Here is a 14,393-nt window from a genome sequence, read left to right as displayed (position 1 = left end):
GCCGTCGCGCTGAGGAGCCTCCGCCGCCCTGGCCGTTACTTAGGACGCGTTGATGAGGAAGGTAACCGGCGGCGGTGGGGTGAAGGCAGCGCCGCAGGAGCGACCGCCCGCTGCATAAACGGGAGAAACCCTGGGGGGAACCACTCAGCCGCTGCCGGCCGACAGATTTATTTATTTATTTATTTATTTGACGTTTTTTTTTTTTTTCATGGCAAGGTGGTCCCCAGCTTGTCACTCGGGCAGGACGCTGCTCGCATCGGGGGAATGAGTTAAATTGAGGCTAGCGGGGAGCGCGGCGGACCGTGTCCTTTGGTTGTGTGTCGTTTGCTTGTTGCTCGTGGATTAGCAAAGGTTGAGGGTCATTTATGTATTTCCTAATACAGTGGGATACAGATCTGCATCTTTGGTGTTGGGTAGTGTTGTAATACAAATAGTTCAGACACTCACGAGTGGTTTTTGTCTTTTTTTTTCCCCAGTAATAGTTTTAGTAATGCTGTCAGATCTATAGAGAGTGGAAGTATAGGGTAATAATTCTCTTAAAAAAAAWTTTTTTTTWTTTGTATTTGTGTCACTTGTATTAAAAGCTAGTGAATGCAGTTAGTAGTCTTGTGRCTGGCATAAAAACCACTAACCATCTGCTTGAGCAATCCYGGATTTTCTCATTTTCRCTCCTGAMYCTCCTCTTGACGATGGTAGTTGCTCTCCAGTGGGTCTTGGGAAGCTTAAAGCCTGCCACGCTGTTCTTCCTACCTGAGGTGGTTGCCAGTGGTTAAAAYGTAAAACATCTCCTTGACACTAACCGCATCCACCAAATGTGAGGTATAGCTATATCAGTTTGACCCAAGCGGATTTCTTTACATCTTTAAAAGTGYTCTTGTTTTAGAATAAGAACAATGTAAAAGTTGGTGGATTAATGCTGCTCTTACCAGTTCTTACTGTYACTCTGAACACTTGATTTTGGTGAAAAGAAATAGAACAGAAACTTAGACTTTCTAAAACAGAGAAAATAAATTTTTGATCCCAGTGGCTGCTTGTGAAAATGTGTAGTTGCTTATAGACAATTTTTTTTCCTCCTGGGAAAATTCCTTGTCTGGAGTACCCACCCTTGAGCATGAAGCAATCCTACTGTAATGGGTATTTCTTTTATGAACATGCAGTATCAGTGAGTCAAAACAAAATTGTATCATTGTTCCAGTTATTGCAGTCAGGCTCTCAGTTTTAAAATCCTGTTTAAAAGATCAAATGCCCTAATATTGACACTGGAGATTATTAAACCAGAACACTTTAGAAAATTTATGGATTGTTATTTTGTTTACATCTGGCACTTTCGCATTAGATAATGAGTTGAGAGCATTTCCGTTACTTACAGGATAGCTGGAAAATGTTGCACTGAAACCAAAGTGTGCACTAAAGCATCTGATTTTGTGTTGGTTTCAGAATTTRTAAAGTGTTAATGCAATTTTTGAAAAAGTTTATAAATTCACTGCAAGTAGGTTTAAAAATCTGTGCTTGTCAGCCAGTTTAGATACTGTCTTTTCAAGCAGCATGCTTTTGCAATCAAAATTTTAGAGGAAGTCTATTGAGCTTCAGAAGCTGTTTTAGTTAAACAGCTGGAATCAGAGTTTGTTGAATTTCTAAACTGTCTTTTTATCACAGTAACTTACTCTGCAAATGCAGAGAGAGTATTTTATTTCCCATTTTTGAAAGCCTTCCTTTTAATGAATACTTCTTGAAGTAGAGAAACTGGTAATAGAAAAAGAGAAAAGCTTTTGTTTTTCCTTGTGTATGGTGAGGTGTGAGAAATCTTAATTCTAAAGTACAAAAGATGCGGAATGGAATAACGAGTCAGTTCAGTTCACTGACAACAGATAATATTTCCTTGCTTCTTGAATTTTAAGTCAACGATAYGCTTTGAAGAGCTTGATTCTTTCATTTGCATTCAGCAAGCTTAGGGTCACTTTTTTATCAAAACAATTTAAAGCCATTGCATTTACATTTGATTCTGTGCAGTTGACACTTGACAGAAATCATGAGTGAAAAAGATCTGGTAAAATACATCAGTTTTTAATATGTAGAAAAGGTGAGAATCTGTCCTTTGAACAATATTCTTTGTGAACGTAAGCAGTTATATAACCTTAAGATTAGTGCAGAGTGCTAAATTATACCTAATGTGTGAGGGGGGGGAGAAAAACAAAAAAGCAAAACCAAAAGACATGACTAAAATAGAYGTTTTTATTTTTTTGTATGTAAATCACTGCATCCTTAGTGCTGCCACCTTGGAATCCGGTAAGTTGAAACTTTTAAAGTAGTGTCATGTATTTCCTCTCTTCGAGCCAGTAGGTTTACAAGCATGCCCTTACTCTAAAACATTTTTTTTTCCTCTGTTGCACTGTGCTGAAAATCTCTGCAAGTAGGAAACGAATATAATGAAACTCSTTGTAGAAGTCCTGTCAAAGTAAACAAATTAGAAAAATAGCATTTTTATCTGGCCACTTGCATTACGGCTATTCGAACTGTGGTTTGTACTAAGTAAATCACTTCAAGCAGAACTATGGTTTAAGCTTTATAACGGCTTTTTATCCGGGAGCTAATTTGGTTATTAAAGGATCACGATGTCTCTTGGAATAATTCTCCCAGTATGTACACAGCTGTTCTAACAGAAATCACATGCGTTTCCAAGTGCCTGCGAGCGAGGTTAGCTGTGCTTGAGTCCTCCGTGCTGCTGCCACCAGCAGGCGTCATCAAAGCTGCTGCTCGGTGGCTTGGGGCGGTTTCGGGGTGCAGTTTGGGGGAGCCGTGAGCGAGGGTCTCCTCTGCCGTCCCAGCGTCCCCACCAGGGGAGACGGTGGTGGTGGGGAGCCAGCGCTCTCCTCCCCGCTCCCTTCTCTCCTTCCCTAATCGGCCCTATCCAGCAAGTTTCCCCCTCATCCGTTCCCGGTTTGGGATTCAGGGCCCATTCTTGTCTTTCACATGCAGTTTTTGGTGGTGGCGGCTTTTTTTTTTTCTTCTTCTTCTTTTTTTTTTCTTAGCCTTTTCTAGCCTGATGGCCTTTAAGGAAGGATGTCAAACTATGCAACGTGTTTCTAAAGCCGGCGTTTCAATTTTGTAACTGGGTTTCCCAGTACAGATCATACGCCAAATCCTGTTAATGCCTATTGTCAACTTATTTCCAGATAAAACTTTCCAGAACTGAGATGATTTTTCCAAGTTGGTGTCAATGCTTTGATGTTATATCTGTTAATTTTAGACTGGGATTTCAGGAGAGCCTGAGAAAATGAGGCACGAATGTCATGGTGACAGCTGAGCGCTTAACTCCCAGCGACCCTTTGAAGGTCCCAGTTTTTATGTGCTGGGCTTGCATTCTACAGAAGTTTGTTGGGAATTGTCATCGAAAGCTTCATTAGTGCCAAACATCTTAGGTTGCTACCTGGAATAAACTTCTAGTCCCGTGGTTTCCAACGAGTTCTCAAAATAAAATAGCTAACTCTGTAGAACTAGCGTGCATTTTTGAAATGGCGCATAGCGTGTTGTTGGACATGCACATACTGATTCATTTGCTGTAAGCTATTCTCTGCACATTCTTAAGCTGAATTGTCACCTGTGTGCACTTTTACAGATCCACTGGCAAATTAAAAATCTATTTCTGTAAACAGGAGCTGTGCAGTCAGTTGCTTTAGGTTCTTAGTTTGTTGAATAGATTTTTCTAAATCAAATTCACAAGCATCTTGGGTATTTTTGTTTTCATTTTTTCCATTATCTGCAAATAGAAACCGTTAAACAGTTAATACTTGCGTTTTTGGAGGCACTGTACATGTCAGTGTAATCATTGCACTGTACACTATTTGCATTTTCTAAAACAATTCCACTATTGCTCTGCACTACTCATCAGATTTCTAGAGCATGACTAAAGGGTTTATTCTTAGCAAATGTTGCTTTCAGRAATATAAAAGACCGTTTTGAACACACTTTTGAAGTTTACATTAATTCAGTGCTGTTCTATACTGTAAAGCACAAGGGAGTTGATATGTAGCAGAACARTTCCTGCTAAGGTTGCACRTTAGGCTCCTGGTCCCTAATAGCAGCAGAGGGGGTGCCCTGTTTCTTCCCTGCTCTGTCAAGTGCAGTTTGCCTGCGCGTTTCCCGYTGCAGGATCGGGCCCACAGGGTATGAATTATTTTATGCACTTGACAGCTTTGTAATTTCGACTGTAAAGTTGCTTGTTACATTATGGTATTTTAAAATAATACTGATACTTAGTTTTGGTGTCTGTTAGGTCATTTAACTTCTAAAAAACATACTTCTTTGAGCTCTGAAACAGCAGAACCTTTGCAGATTTTTGCAGTACCTGCAAACCTGAGTGCCTTTATGTGAAACAAGGGAAGTGAGGAGGATGCTCGATTTGAAATTKCCCTGAAATGCGCACACTCTGTAGAGGTTTGAAGCTAAGATTGTTGCACCGCAGCACTGCGTCCACGGCTGAAACATGGACGGAGGTGCGGAAGGGAACACTAAGTTCCTACTGAGTGGTAGTTATCACAACTTCTTTAAACAATAGCCCGATTCCTCCATACCTTTTTTTTATTATTATTTTAATAACCCTGGTAGCGGTTGTGTATCTCTACATGTAGTTTTCTGGTCTGTTACTTATAAGTAGCCTGAAATCTTTTTGTCACACTATCACTATCAATTTTGACTCACTATCATAAATAATTTTTGCAACCAAAGGGACTAGTCCCTTTTATTAAAATCCTATTTTTTCCACACCTTTTCTGTTGCAGCTATTACACTGTTTAGCTTAAATACTGTGACTGGATTTTGCAGTTGACAAATAGTAATAGAATTTGCTCAGCCCCTGGCATGAACTGAAGGTAGTTTTTGGATCTGAGGCATTTAAAAATAGTAGGAAGAGTGTAATTTTATTTGGCAGCAGTAGCAGAAGAAACACTTCCTACCTATGTTGTTAAAATGGAATATGGAAATTGGCGTTTGTGTTGGCTTAAGGAATTGCCAGGCTAACAAGTCGCAGAAAGAAAAAAAAAAAATTGTTTGCTGCCCTAATTCACTTTGATCTTGCTCCTTTATTCCCCTCACGTTTGATCATTTTGCCCCCTTTGCATACTGTGTAATCCATTTATGTGAAGAATTGGATTAAAATCTCTGTACATCTGGTGCCCATGCTTCGACAGTGACTACAGACAGTCACATGGCTCTGCCGAATTCCCCTCGCACCCTCTCAGTGCTGCCAAATTTCTTGCCAAAACAGGTTTTTTTTTCTCCGTTCTCCTGGAACCCCTTTTCTGTAATTCCCCCTTGCTTACTTGTCAAAACAGCATTCCTGTAAATCCACTAAACCGCATCCCCTCCTGCATCCTCTTTCCTGAAACCTGAAAAAAATTGTCAAACAACATGGTTTTCTCTTATTTTTTCATCTCCCAAATTTCATGCGTTTCATGCTCTGATTTGAACTGCCCCACCTGTTGCAATAGATGTCTCCTCTCCACCACCTCTCCTGGTCTCCTTAACTTTTTGCATCTTTCTTCTCCCCACAGTGCAAGCATTATCTCTTCTGGAGAAGCTGTTGCGGCTGTTATTTGCCTTTATAATTACTTCACCAATTCCTTTTTTTCTCAGGCTTTCCAAATGAGTTGTGTATTACATTCCTTGATTTCAGTGGCTTACTCATTTCAAAAACGTGCTTAGCACTATCCCTGAGGACTTCTTTCTTTCCAGTCTTTATAGCCTCTTTCATTCTCCTGACGCTTCCCGCAATTCTCGATGTTGTTTTAGTGACCACGTGGTTCACAAAGCAATATCTCTGCCAGTCTGCACTGTCTCCCCTTCTCTGCTGTGCCATATTTAAGCTTTGGCTTTTTTTTTTTTTTTTAGCAGTACGTGTCTTTGTTTTTCGCTGTATATCATATTTTATTGCATCCCTCTGTTCTCTTCACTTTCAGTATAATCTCCAGCCTTGCCATGCAGCTTTCCCAAACTCTGCTGCTGTCTATACCTTGCTGTCCTCTGCTGCTCATGAATTAATCTTCATTTTTGAATCTTCTGAAGACATCATTGAAAAAGTTATTGGCTTGTTTGAATAATTCGGTCTGCTTGAGTGAGCTATTCATATTTGGAAAGACATGATGTGAAATGTGGGGAGAGGGAGCTTGAAGGTGCTGGATTTGGACTTGGGAATAGCTCTTAGGGAAGTGGTATGTTGAATAGTTGGGAGAGACTTGGAATCTGTTAACATTAAAGTAGGATGTGTGCAGAGCACTCTCCCCACTGGTTGTGTTGCTTTTCTTCCATCTCATAGGGCAGGGACTGTGTCTTGTTCATTTAGGGCTTATCTCAATTTAAACAAGGCATTTTATATAGATTGATAAAATCTAAATGCTTACTTTCCCATATGTTTTTAAGGTATAAATATATATATGTTTGTGTGTGTATAAACACACATACACATACATGTGTTTTGGTTTTATTTTTGTTTTGTTTTTTTGTTTTTTTAGTTTCTCCTTTAGCCTTTGCTTAAAGAGATGCAATTGGCTGCAAAAAGGAAAAGTTACTTGTTTGGATAGAAAAGCAGGGAGTATGAAGATGTTGCAAGAGACAAAAAATGAACCGTAGAGGAGATTGAGGAAGAAGTGAAGCATGGTAGGGAAGTGCAAGCAGGCTAGCCCAGGAGAAACTACCAGCCGGCAGCTCTTTGAGCAAATACGCCTGTGCAGTCATCAGCAATAGCCTGGAATCAATCTGATGGCGGTAGGATCCAGAGACTCGRTCTCGTGCTCTTATTCTCCAGGGCTGCACTAGCAGTGTTGCAGCACTCAGCTTCACAAAATGCTGTGTAAGCGTATTACATGCTCTAGCTGTATAGGCTTACGGAAAAGGATGGAGGGCTAGCGGGTCCCCGTTGGTTGATAAATTGCCAGTCGAGCTCTGCATTTATGCTATTATCAATCYATGTGTTTGTTTGCACCAAGCGCACTTCCCAGCAGATTTTAGGACCGTGTTCTGCAGTGCTATTCCGGAATGCAGATCCCTGTCTGCTCCACTGATCGTGGATGTCTTTTACTTACTCCCCTCAACTTTATTCTCCTCTAGAATATAATATATATTGGTAGTTAAAGAGCTAAAGCCAAAAAAAGTTAACGTGGAAGTGGCGTTTTAGGATGACTGTTTAACAACCATCCCTGTATGTGTAATCACTTCCAGGGATCAACATATGTGAGATACAACAGCAGGATGAATGATCTGCTGCCGAGATTCCTTTGGTAGCTCAGTAACTGTGTTGTGTGAATACTTCATTTTGCTAACCATGCAGCAAAGATTTTAGAATTGCAGTAAAAAGATAAAATGCTGTTTGCAGATCACTTATTAAATTCTCCTTTGCTTAAGGGACTACTTTGCCCCTTTCTCTGTTAGCATTTAATAGTTTGGTTTAAGAAAGACGGCCCATCTAGAAATGGCTGTATTGGAAGTAAAGTTACAAATTAGTGCAGTCATTTAAAAAAAAAAATTACAGTGCATTTTTATGCGGGATATCTCTTCAAGTCCTGAAATCTTCGTGGTTCTTTCTAAATGCCTGTAGGAGAGTATCAATTTCACTTGGAAATTGGGGATATCGGTGCTGTCATTTTTCACTGAGTAAGAGCATTACAGGCCTTTAAGTTACTTCATCTGGTTCCCCTCTCCCTCCAGAGCATGAGTATAAATCATCCAGACTGATGGATTAAAAATGCTTTTGGAGCTGATGTTCCATGTTTTTTAGTGGGCAGTGTTATCTTTAGAAGAGGAAAGATAAGGAGGAATAAAAGCCCAACTTAAAAAGAGCCATTTATCTGATTCATATTTTCTTCTTCCTGGCTTTTAACATCTCAGTCCTGGGCAAGTCTAGAACTACTTTCTTTGTCAATGATGTACTTTCATCAGCTTGAACACAGTGTATGGAAATACTGACAAGTGTTGGCAAGATTGTAATCAAGCCATGCTAGTAAATATTTAGCTTTCATGTTCTAATTATTTTTCTTGCTCCTAAATTTATATGCTGTGTTCCTCAAGTAAACAAACAGCCCTCCAGAGTTTTACTTGTCCACTGATCTAGTATAACTGTGTTTTTAAGGGGCAAGTAAAATATGAATCATTTCTAAGTTAAAATCGGTAGCTGTAGGAAAAGGGGAATGAGTAGTTTTTTGTTATGAAAAGTTTGGAAATTTAACAGGCATTTTACAAAGCTGTCCTGTTGGCATAGAAAGCGTTAGAGGCATTGTATCATCCCACTAACAGGTTTTGCGGTGGCATTTTTTTAATCAGAAATTTTTTGTTCTGAAAATGCAAGTAGTRCTGGAATATCATTTTCTGAGTGTGTGGTTGTTTATTAATATAAGTAGAGAATAAGTAGYGATGTTGTAATCTAGTCTTTCAGAAATACAAATTCACGTGCTTTCGATGGTTTGTGCTGCCAAAGACTTGATTTGCATAAGCATGAGTTTGGGGTATTTCTGTTTTTTTTTTATGAACAAACTCTTGTTTTGCACTTGTTCTTACTATGGAACAAGCTGAGCTTTCTGAGTGGGTTTTTACTACCAAAATACATGTATTACGTGAAAATATATTTAGACTGTGTAGCCAAACATCTGGTTTGTCTCATTAGTGCAGGCTAAAAAGAAGTTACTTGCCATTTTTACTCCAGTAGTTTTTCCTCAACTTTTTGTTGTTTCAGATCAAATACTCTGATCCATGCATTTATATTCAGGAYTTCAGAATTGTCCCCAAGATCAGATATTACTGGCATGAAGTCTGAATCTCAGAACTCCTAAGGTTCAAAATTAAGCTTGCCCTTTTAGTAGCTCTAAAATATAAGATTAGCTTGTTTGTAATCCTAGTACTGTTGATTATCTCCTTGAAAAGCTTTCATCCCCATCTTTTCTTAACAGACTTTTTTTTCCCAAGGGTCTATAACAAATATTAAAATCTCTTTGAGAAGGAATCTGGAGCTTGACTTCCTCTCCGCAGCTGCCTGTTTTCTCTAGGAACTTTGGTGGCATGGTGCGTTGACCTGCCCGTCAGAAAGAAAGAGGGGCAGGAGCTAAATTTACCTTTAAGTTCCCTTTCAGTCTCTTCCTGAGCTGCTGCCGGGGTGGACGCAGTCAGGCTCTCGGAGGCAGCCCTGGCTCTTCTGCCGCAGGCAAGCGTTAACTGGAGGCTACAGCCAGAGGAGGGAGACGCCCCTGTGAAGCAGCTGCTGGATTTTCATCAAATATGCAAGTGYTGGAGGGGTGGAAGAGCAGGGAGAAGTCAAGAAGAGGGGCAAAGGAAAGAACTGTTTTAGGAACTCCCATTTAAAGTAAGAGCGGATCCTTTAAATCCCCAGAAGGGCCTTAGGGCCATTTTTAAATGCCACACTTAAAGGACTTATACCTGTTATTTCATTCCTATTCTTTGAAACAGATCAGGAAGGAATAATCTTATGTGAATGACAAGCAGTGGAAGAATAGCTAGTCCTTCTAATCTTAATCTCCCTCTTTAATGACTTCAAGGACTCTGCTTGGGCTGTTTCAGAGAGAGGAGGAGTAAAAAAMCATGTTTCTCCGATACTTTCTCTCAGTATTCTTACTGCAGAGTTGTAGCTGGAGAGTGCAACACATTGTGTTTTTAAGTATTTTGAACTTTAAAGGAAGTGGTTGCAAGTCAAATCAAAGTTTAGCCCTGTGTTAACTACTGTATTATTGCATGCCTACTAATAACGCTGCACTCCAATATTCCAGTTTGAACCTGAGCTCAGTGGATGTGCCTTCCAGAAGAAACATGTCCTCAGTTATTTCTCCTGCTTTTTTCCATACATTCAGTGATTTGGCAAGCATCCACTCCTTGTTTTTTCTGCTCTTTCAATCGGGATGTAGTTGAATACTGTAAATAGTAAGTGTTTTGTCCGTGATGGAGCAGCAGCATTTGATTTGCCATTGAACAGCTTTTATAACTATCTTTTTGTTTTGCCAGTGTCTCACTATGAAATTGTTTTTCTCTGTCATGGCACTTGTGTCAAAATAATTCCTCTTAAAGCCCGGGTGTTCATGAGTACTTCAGGGACCTTTCTGTGATGCTCTAAGCAGGTCATGTTAAGGTAGCCTGTATCATTTCAAACAGAAACTGATTTCTGAATGCGCTAGTAAGAGTAGTCTCAACCATGAAATGCTGGGATTCGTCATCAGTTTTGCTCCTTCTGTAGCAAAATTGGCTCCAGGACCTGTTTTTGTGTTCGTTGGAGGAAGCTGAGCTTCTCTCCCAGTGTTTGAAGAGGGCTGAGTGCTCCTCTGCTTGGCTCTCAAAGGTGCGGGGTATCCCTGTGCTCTTGACAAAGCTGAGGAGAGTACAGTATGCCGTGAGCTGGTCATGCCCGTGAACTGAAGTTAGTTATGAGTAAAGTAATTTTCCTAGTGGCAGTGACTTTGGTTTTTAAAGTGAGTGACTGTCATAAGAGGAGGAGAATGGCTACAGGAAATTGGAGTTTTCCCTCTTCTCTGAAGGGGAGCACAGCTTCTCTTTCTCATCTTCTTATAGCTCCTGTTCTTGACATTTCTGCGGGGCATCAGTAAGGTTTCCCTGTGTGGGAAGTATCATTTCAGCTTATTTCCTAGTTAGCTAGCTAATGGTTTTGCCGTAGTAGCGCTCTTGCAAGAGAGACATGGCGGGACCTTAACTTGACACTTCCTGGTTTTCCATTGTTTTGTGAATTAAACTCTCATGCTCAGGAAGAGCATGAAATGCACTGACTATTGTTGAAAACCTGCAGTCTTAAGTAAGTGTTTTTAAAGGGTGGCTTGGGGGGGGGGGTTCTTTCAGTAGTACGTGATCTTGTRTACAGATGAGCTGTATAACAGTTACATGAAGCAGAGAAGTATTCATACTTGAGTTTTTTTAAAAAAAAAACAAACGTACTGGTCTATACAAAAACTCTGTGACAAAACTGGATTAGAACCAGAATGCGTATTCCCTGCTCTCTTAGTTTAAAACTGCTTTGTTGATACGTTTCTTCACCTCCTTTTCAAGGAAGGATGATAGCAGTGTAGAACTAAGCTCTAGAAATGTGACTTGTTATCTGTGGGGGTTTCTTTCCCCCATCATGTTCACCCTGGATATTGCACAGGAGTCCACATGGTTGGCTATCACTTTTCACCATCCCTGTGTAATATCTAAGCCACCAACTCAGTATAATTAGCACCAAAATATGTTTTCACATTTTCAGTATCCCAGCCTACTCCCCTGAGACACTTGCATTGCCATCCTTGGTATGTGAGGTCCTCSTCGGTGCTCTGCAATCTTGGAGCAGTGCTTTAGCAGACCTCTCCATCCAAGTCATCGTCTCTGCTTCTGGGATGCTGCGATGTAGGGCAGCTGCCTCTGCTGGTGTTCCCCTCGGTGGGTCTGYGCTTCCTCTCCCTGCCTGCTGGCCCACCTGGCCCCTCGTCTCTTTTTGTGCGGAGATGTGGGGACGAAGTGGAGTCCTGCTTTCCCCTCTTCTTTCCAGGCCGTGCCACCTCAGGGCATGGGGTTGTAGTGCCTTGCGGTGGCTCTGGCTCCTGAGGCAGCTCTGTGGACCCTCCTCTGCTGCAGGCAGTGAAGGAAGCCGCCAAGACACCTCGCTTCTCGTTGGTCCTGTTTTTGCACAGCTTACAAAAGCCTTCAGGGCTGCAAATTGAGTGCTATGAATTGATTAGTTAGTTGGGGGGAAGCCCTCAGAGCCCCCAGGTGCTTTGTGTACTCGCCCGTTGTCTGTGGACAGATGAGCACCTGTATTTCAGGGGATCAGAATTGGACCCAAAGGTGTTATTCCATCTCTTCCCCTGAGAAAGTACCAATCCGTTGGCCTTGTGTTTGAAAGCACATACAGAACGCCACTCTTAAGTATGGAAGTTTACTTTTTTGAGGTGATTATCATAGAATTTGTATGGGGAAAGTAGGGAATTTCCCTGGATTGTGTTCTTTATGAATCTTTTGGCTATAGTTTATGACCTAGTTAGTGTTTTCCTGAGTGAGAGCCTGCCAAGCAAAACTGAGTATCTAGACCAACTCTTCAGGGTTTTTAGGGTGGGGTGATTGTTTGTTTTGGGGGAGATTTTTAGTAGGAAAACAGTCAGGTTGGACCGGGGAGAGTTAGCTGTGGCCCTTTAGCTGGTGTGAGCATATGTTGAGGTTGCCTGTTTAAGCTTATTTGGTCTAGCTGAAAAGCTGTGATTAATCTCCATGAAGTGACATAAAAGGTGTTATCCTGCCTTGTATCAGAGAGAAGTGGAAGTCACCTTTTCTCACAGTGTATTTTCTAGTCTTGACACTCTTGTGTTCTTACGCATGCTTTTCCTTAGGTCCCCCTCTCTGACATAGATTTGTATTTCATATCTCTTTTTCTCATGCCTCAGAGCATATCATGCTCTAGTTAGTTTTCTGTTCCTGAGGCATCTCAAGAGTTGTTCCAGCTGTTCTCCAGTGTTGTGGCCACGTGTTTTAGTGGCCACGCGTTTTAAGAGGATGTTAATTCTGTACCCTGCTAGCCTGGTTGGTTCTCTTTCCCCAGTGTCCTTGCTTCTTGAGTCTTTTCCTCTGGTGGACCCATGCTCCTCCTCTGTTCAYGATTATCAAGTACTCTTTGGTAGTGGTAGGTACAACTGTATCTTACTCCTTCTGTGGGTGAACAAGTGTGGAATTAAAGGAGCTAACCCAAACTGATTATTTTCACTGCATCTTTAGCAGAAGCCTGCCTTGACTTACACACTTAGAATTTCTTCCCAACCATAAAGGCCAAACACTTAGTTTTTAATTGAATAGARACACTAACTTTGCAGGAGTAGGAATTGCCATCTTAACTACATAGGAAGCTTGTGGGAAATTACTAGAAGTGTGGGAATTTGCAGCACTGAAATATAGAGTTACTCTGTGTTTTCTACAGTTCATCATTCAGTAAAACTTCTGAATGAAAAAAATGCTAATTCTTTTGGACAGGTTCAACAACAGGTTCACCCAAACCTTTCAGCAAAAGAAGATTCCCTTTATTATATTGAAGAGTTGATACTTCAGCTGCTAAACAAACTATGCATTGCTCAGCCACGGACTGTCCAAGATGTAGAGGTAAGACTAGATACTGGAAGATGAAGTGCTTGCTTACAGAGTCACTAAGAGGAACTAAAGTATTTTGAACGATGCAGGTTGAAGTTAAAGCAAGGCAAATCTGAAGAGCAGAGCTTGCTAATACTACTTTTCTAAAAAACTATCTAGTATTCTACTTTCATAAGGCAAGCTTAATTGGAAACACCGTTTGTTATAGAGGGCTTCAGAATGGAAATGGTGGGAATGTTTTCCTTCAATATTATTTTTATAAAAGAAGAATAGTTTTGAAAGATTTTCTGCTGCTTTAATACAATGAATAGAATTAATAAAATGAAACAGGAATAGAATTAAATGAATAGAGTTAATAGAATGAAAGGATGTTTCAATTTTTCCTCCTCTTTGCCATTAATATGGTCAGAAAAATATAAATATTGTAAAGAAAGGTTACTGTTGTTAGGCCTGGATTCTGCAGCTGARGGAAGAGAGTTGTGTGTTCCTGGAACTTTATTGAACTCACTGAGGCTCTTGTATAATTGCAGCTGTCTGCTTTTGTGTCATCGGTCACAAAATGAGGGCTTTAATGGAGTGTGCTTCAGTATACAGTCTAGAGAGAGAAAGTGATTTCATGTAGCTGTTGCACATTATAGTCTGGCTTTGCAGAGTATTATTTTTGCAGCCATCTATACGTCTAGGGCTTTCAGCCAACAGCAAAGTAAAGTCCTCATTTGATATTCTATATATTTGTCATGGAAATAAATATAAAATGTTTACAAAATAATTGCCTAAGGGGTTTTAGATTCTTATTAGATACAATAATCATCCTTTATTCCACATTGACTCAATTCATTAATTATTAATTTTGGTTTATGATTAATGTATTTTGTAATACCGATGCATGAAGATTATAGTATGACTAAACAAAAGCAAAACTTAATAATCGCTTAATAGCTCTCAGGATTGTTACTACTATCAGTCTGGATTTGAACTTTTGATGGGAGGCTGAGAAATTTCATGTTCCTTCTCCAGTTCCCAGCCCATCAAACCACTTAGTACATAGGACAGATTGAGACAGCACTGATTACTCTACACAGCAACTCTGTAGTTTTCTGCTTCTGAATCGTGAGCTGATAAAATTACCCTGTGTACACAGGAATTAAGAATTTTTCTTCGGGTATGTATAAGCTCCACAAATTACTGTTTGCAAAAAAGTGCACGCAATACCCACAATCTTCTGAGAAAACTGCCAACTCTTTGAGTTGCAGTTACGAATATCGCAACTAAATCCTATGTGGTGT

At 40.3% G+C, this 14,393-nt stretch overlaps 1 protein-coding gene across 1 annotated transcript in view; it reads left to right on the top strand.

The window, feature by feature from the left end:
* The first annotated feature begins 52 nt into the window (after positions 1 to 52).
* Positions 53 to 14,393, top strand: part of SOS2 (SOS Ras/Rho guanine nucleotide exchange factor 2) — a 56,048-nt gene continuing 41,707 nt past the window's right edge. Inside the window, exons 1-4 of the mRNA XM_026056068.1 lie at positions 53 to 61; positions 285 to 351; positions 2,267 to 2,286; positions 12,994 to 13,119. Coding sequence (XP_025911853.1) covers positions 53 to 61; positions 285 to 351; positions 2,267 to 2,286; positions 12,994 to 13,119 — 222 coding nt within the window. The remainder of the gene's footprint in view (positions 62 to 284; positions 352 to 2,266; positions 2,287 to 12,993; positions 13,120 to 14,393) is intronic.

Source organism: Apteryx rowi, unplaced genomic scaffold (assembly GCF_003343035.1).
Source record: "Apteryx rowi isolate R43461 unplaced genomic scaffold, aptRow1 scaffold_13, whole genome shotgun sequence".
NCBI lineage: Eukaryota > Metazoa > Chordata > Aves > Apterygiformes > Apterygidae > Apteryx > Apteryx rowi.
The sequence above is the reverse complement of the archived record's forward strand: the minus strand, read 5'-3'. Positions and strand labels throughout refer to the sequence as shown.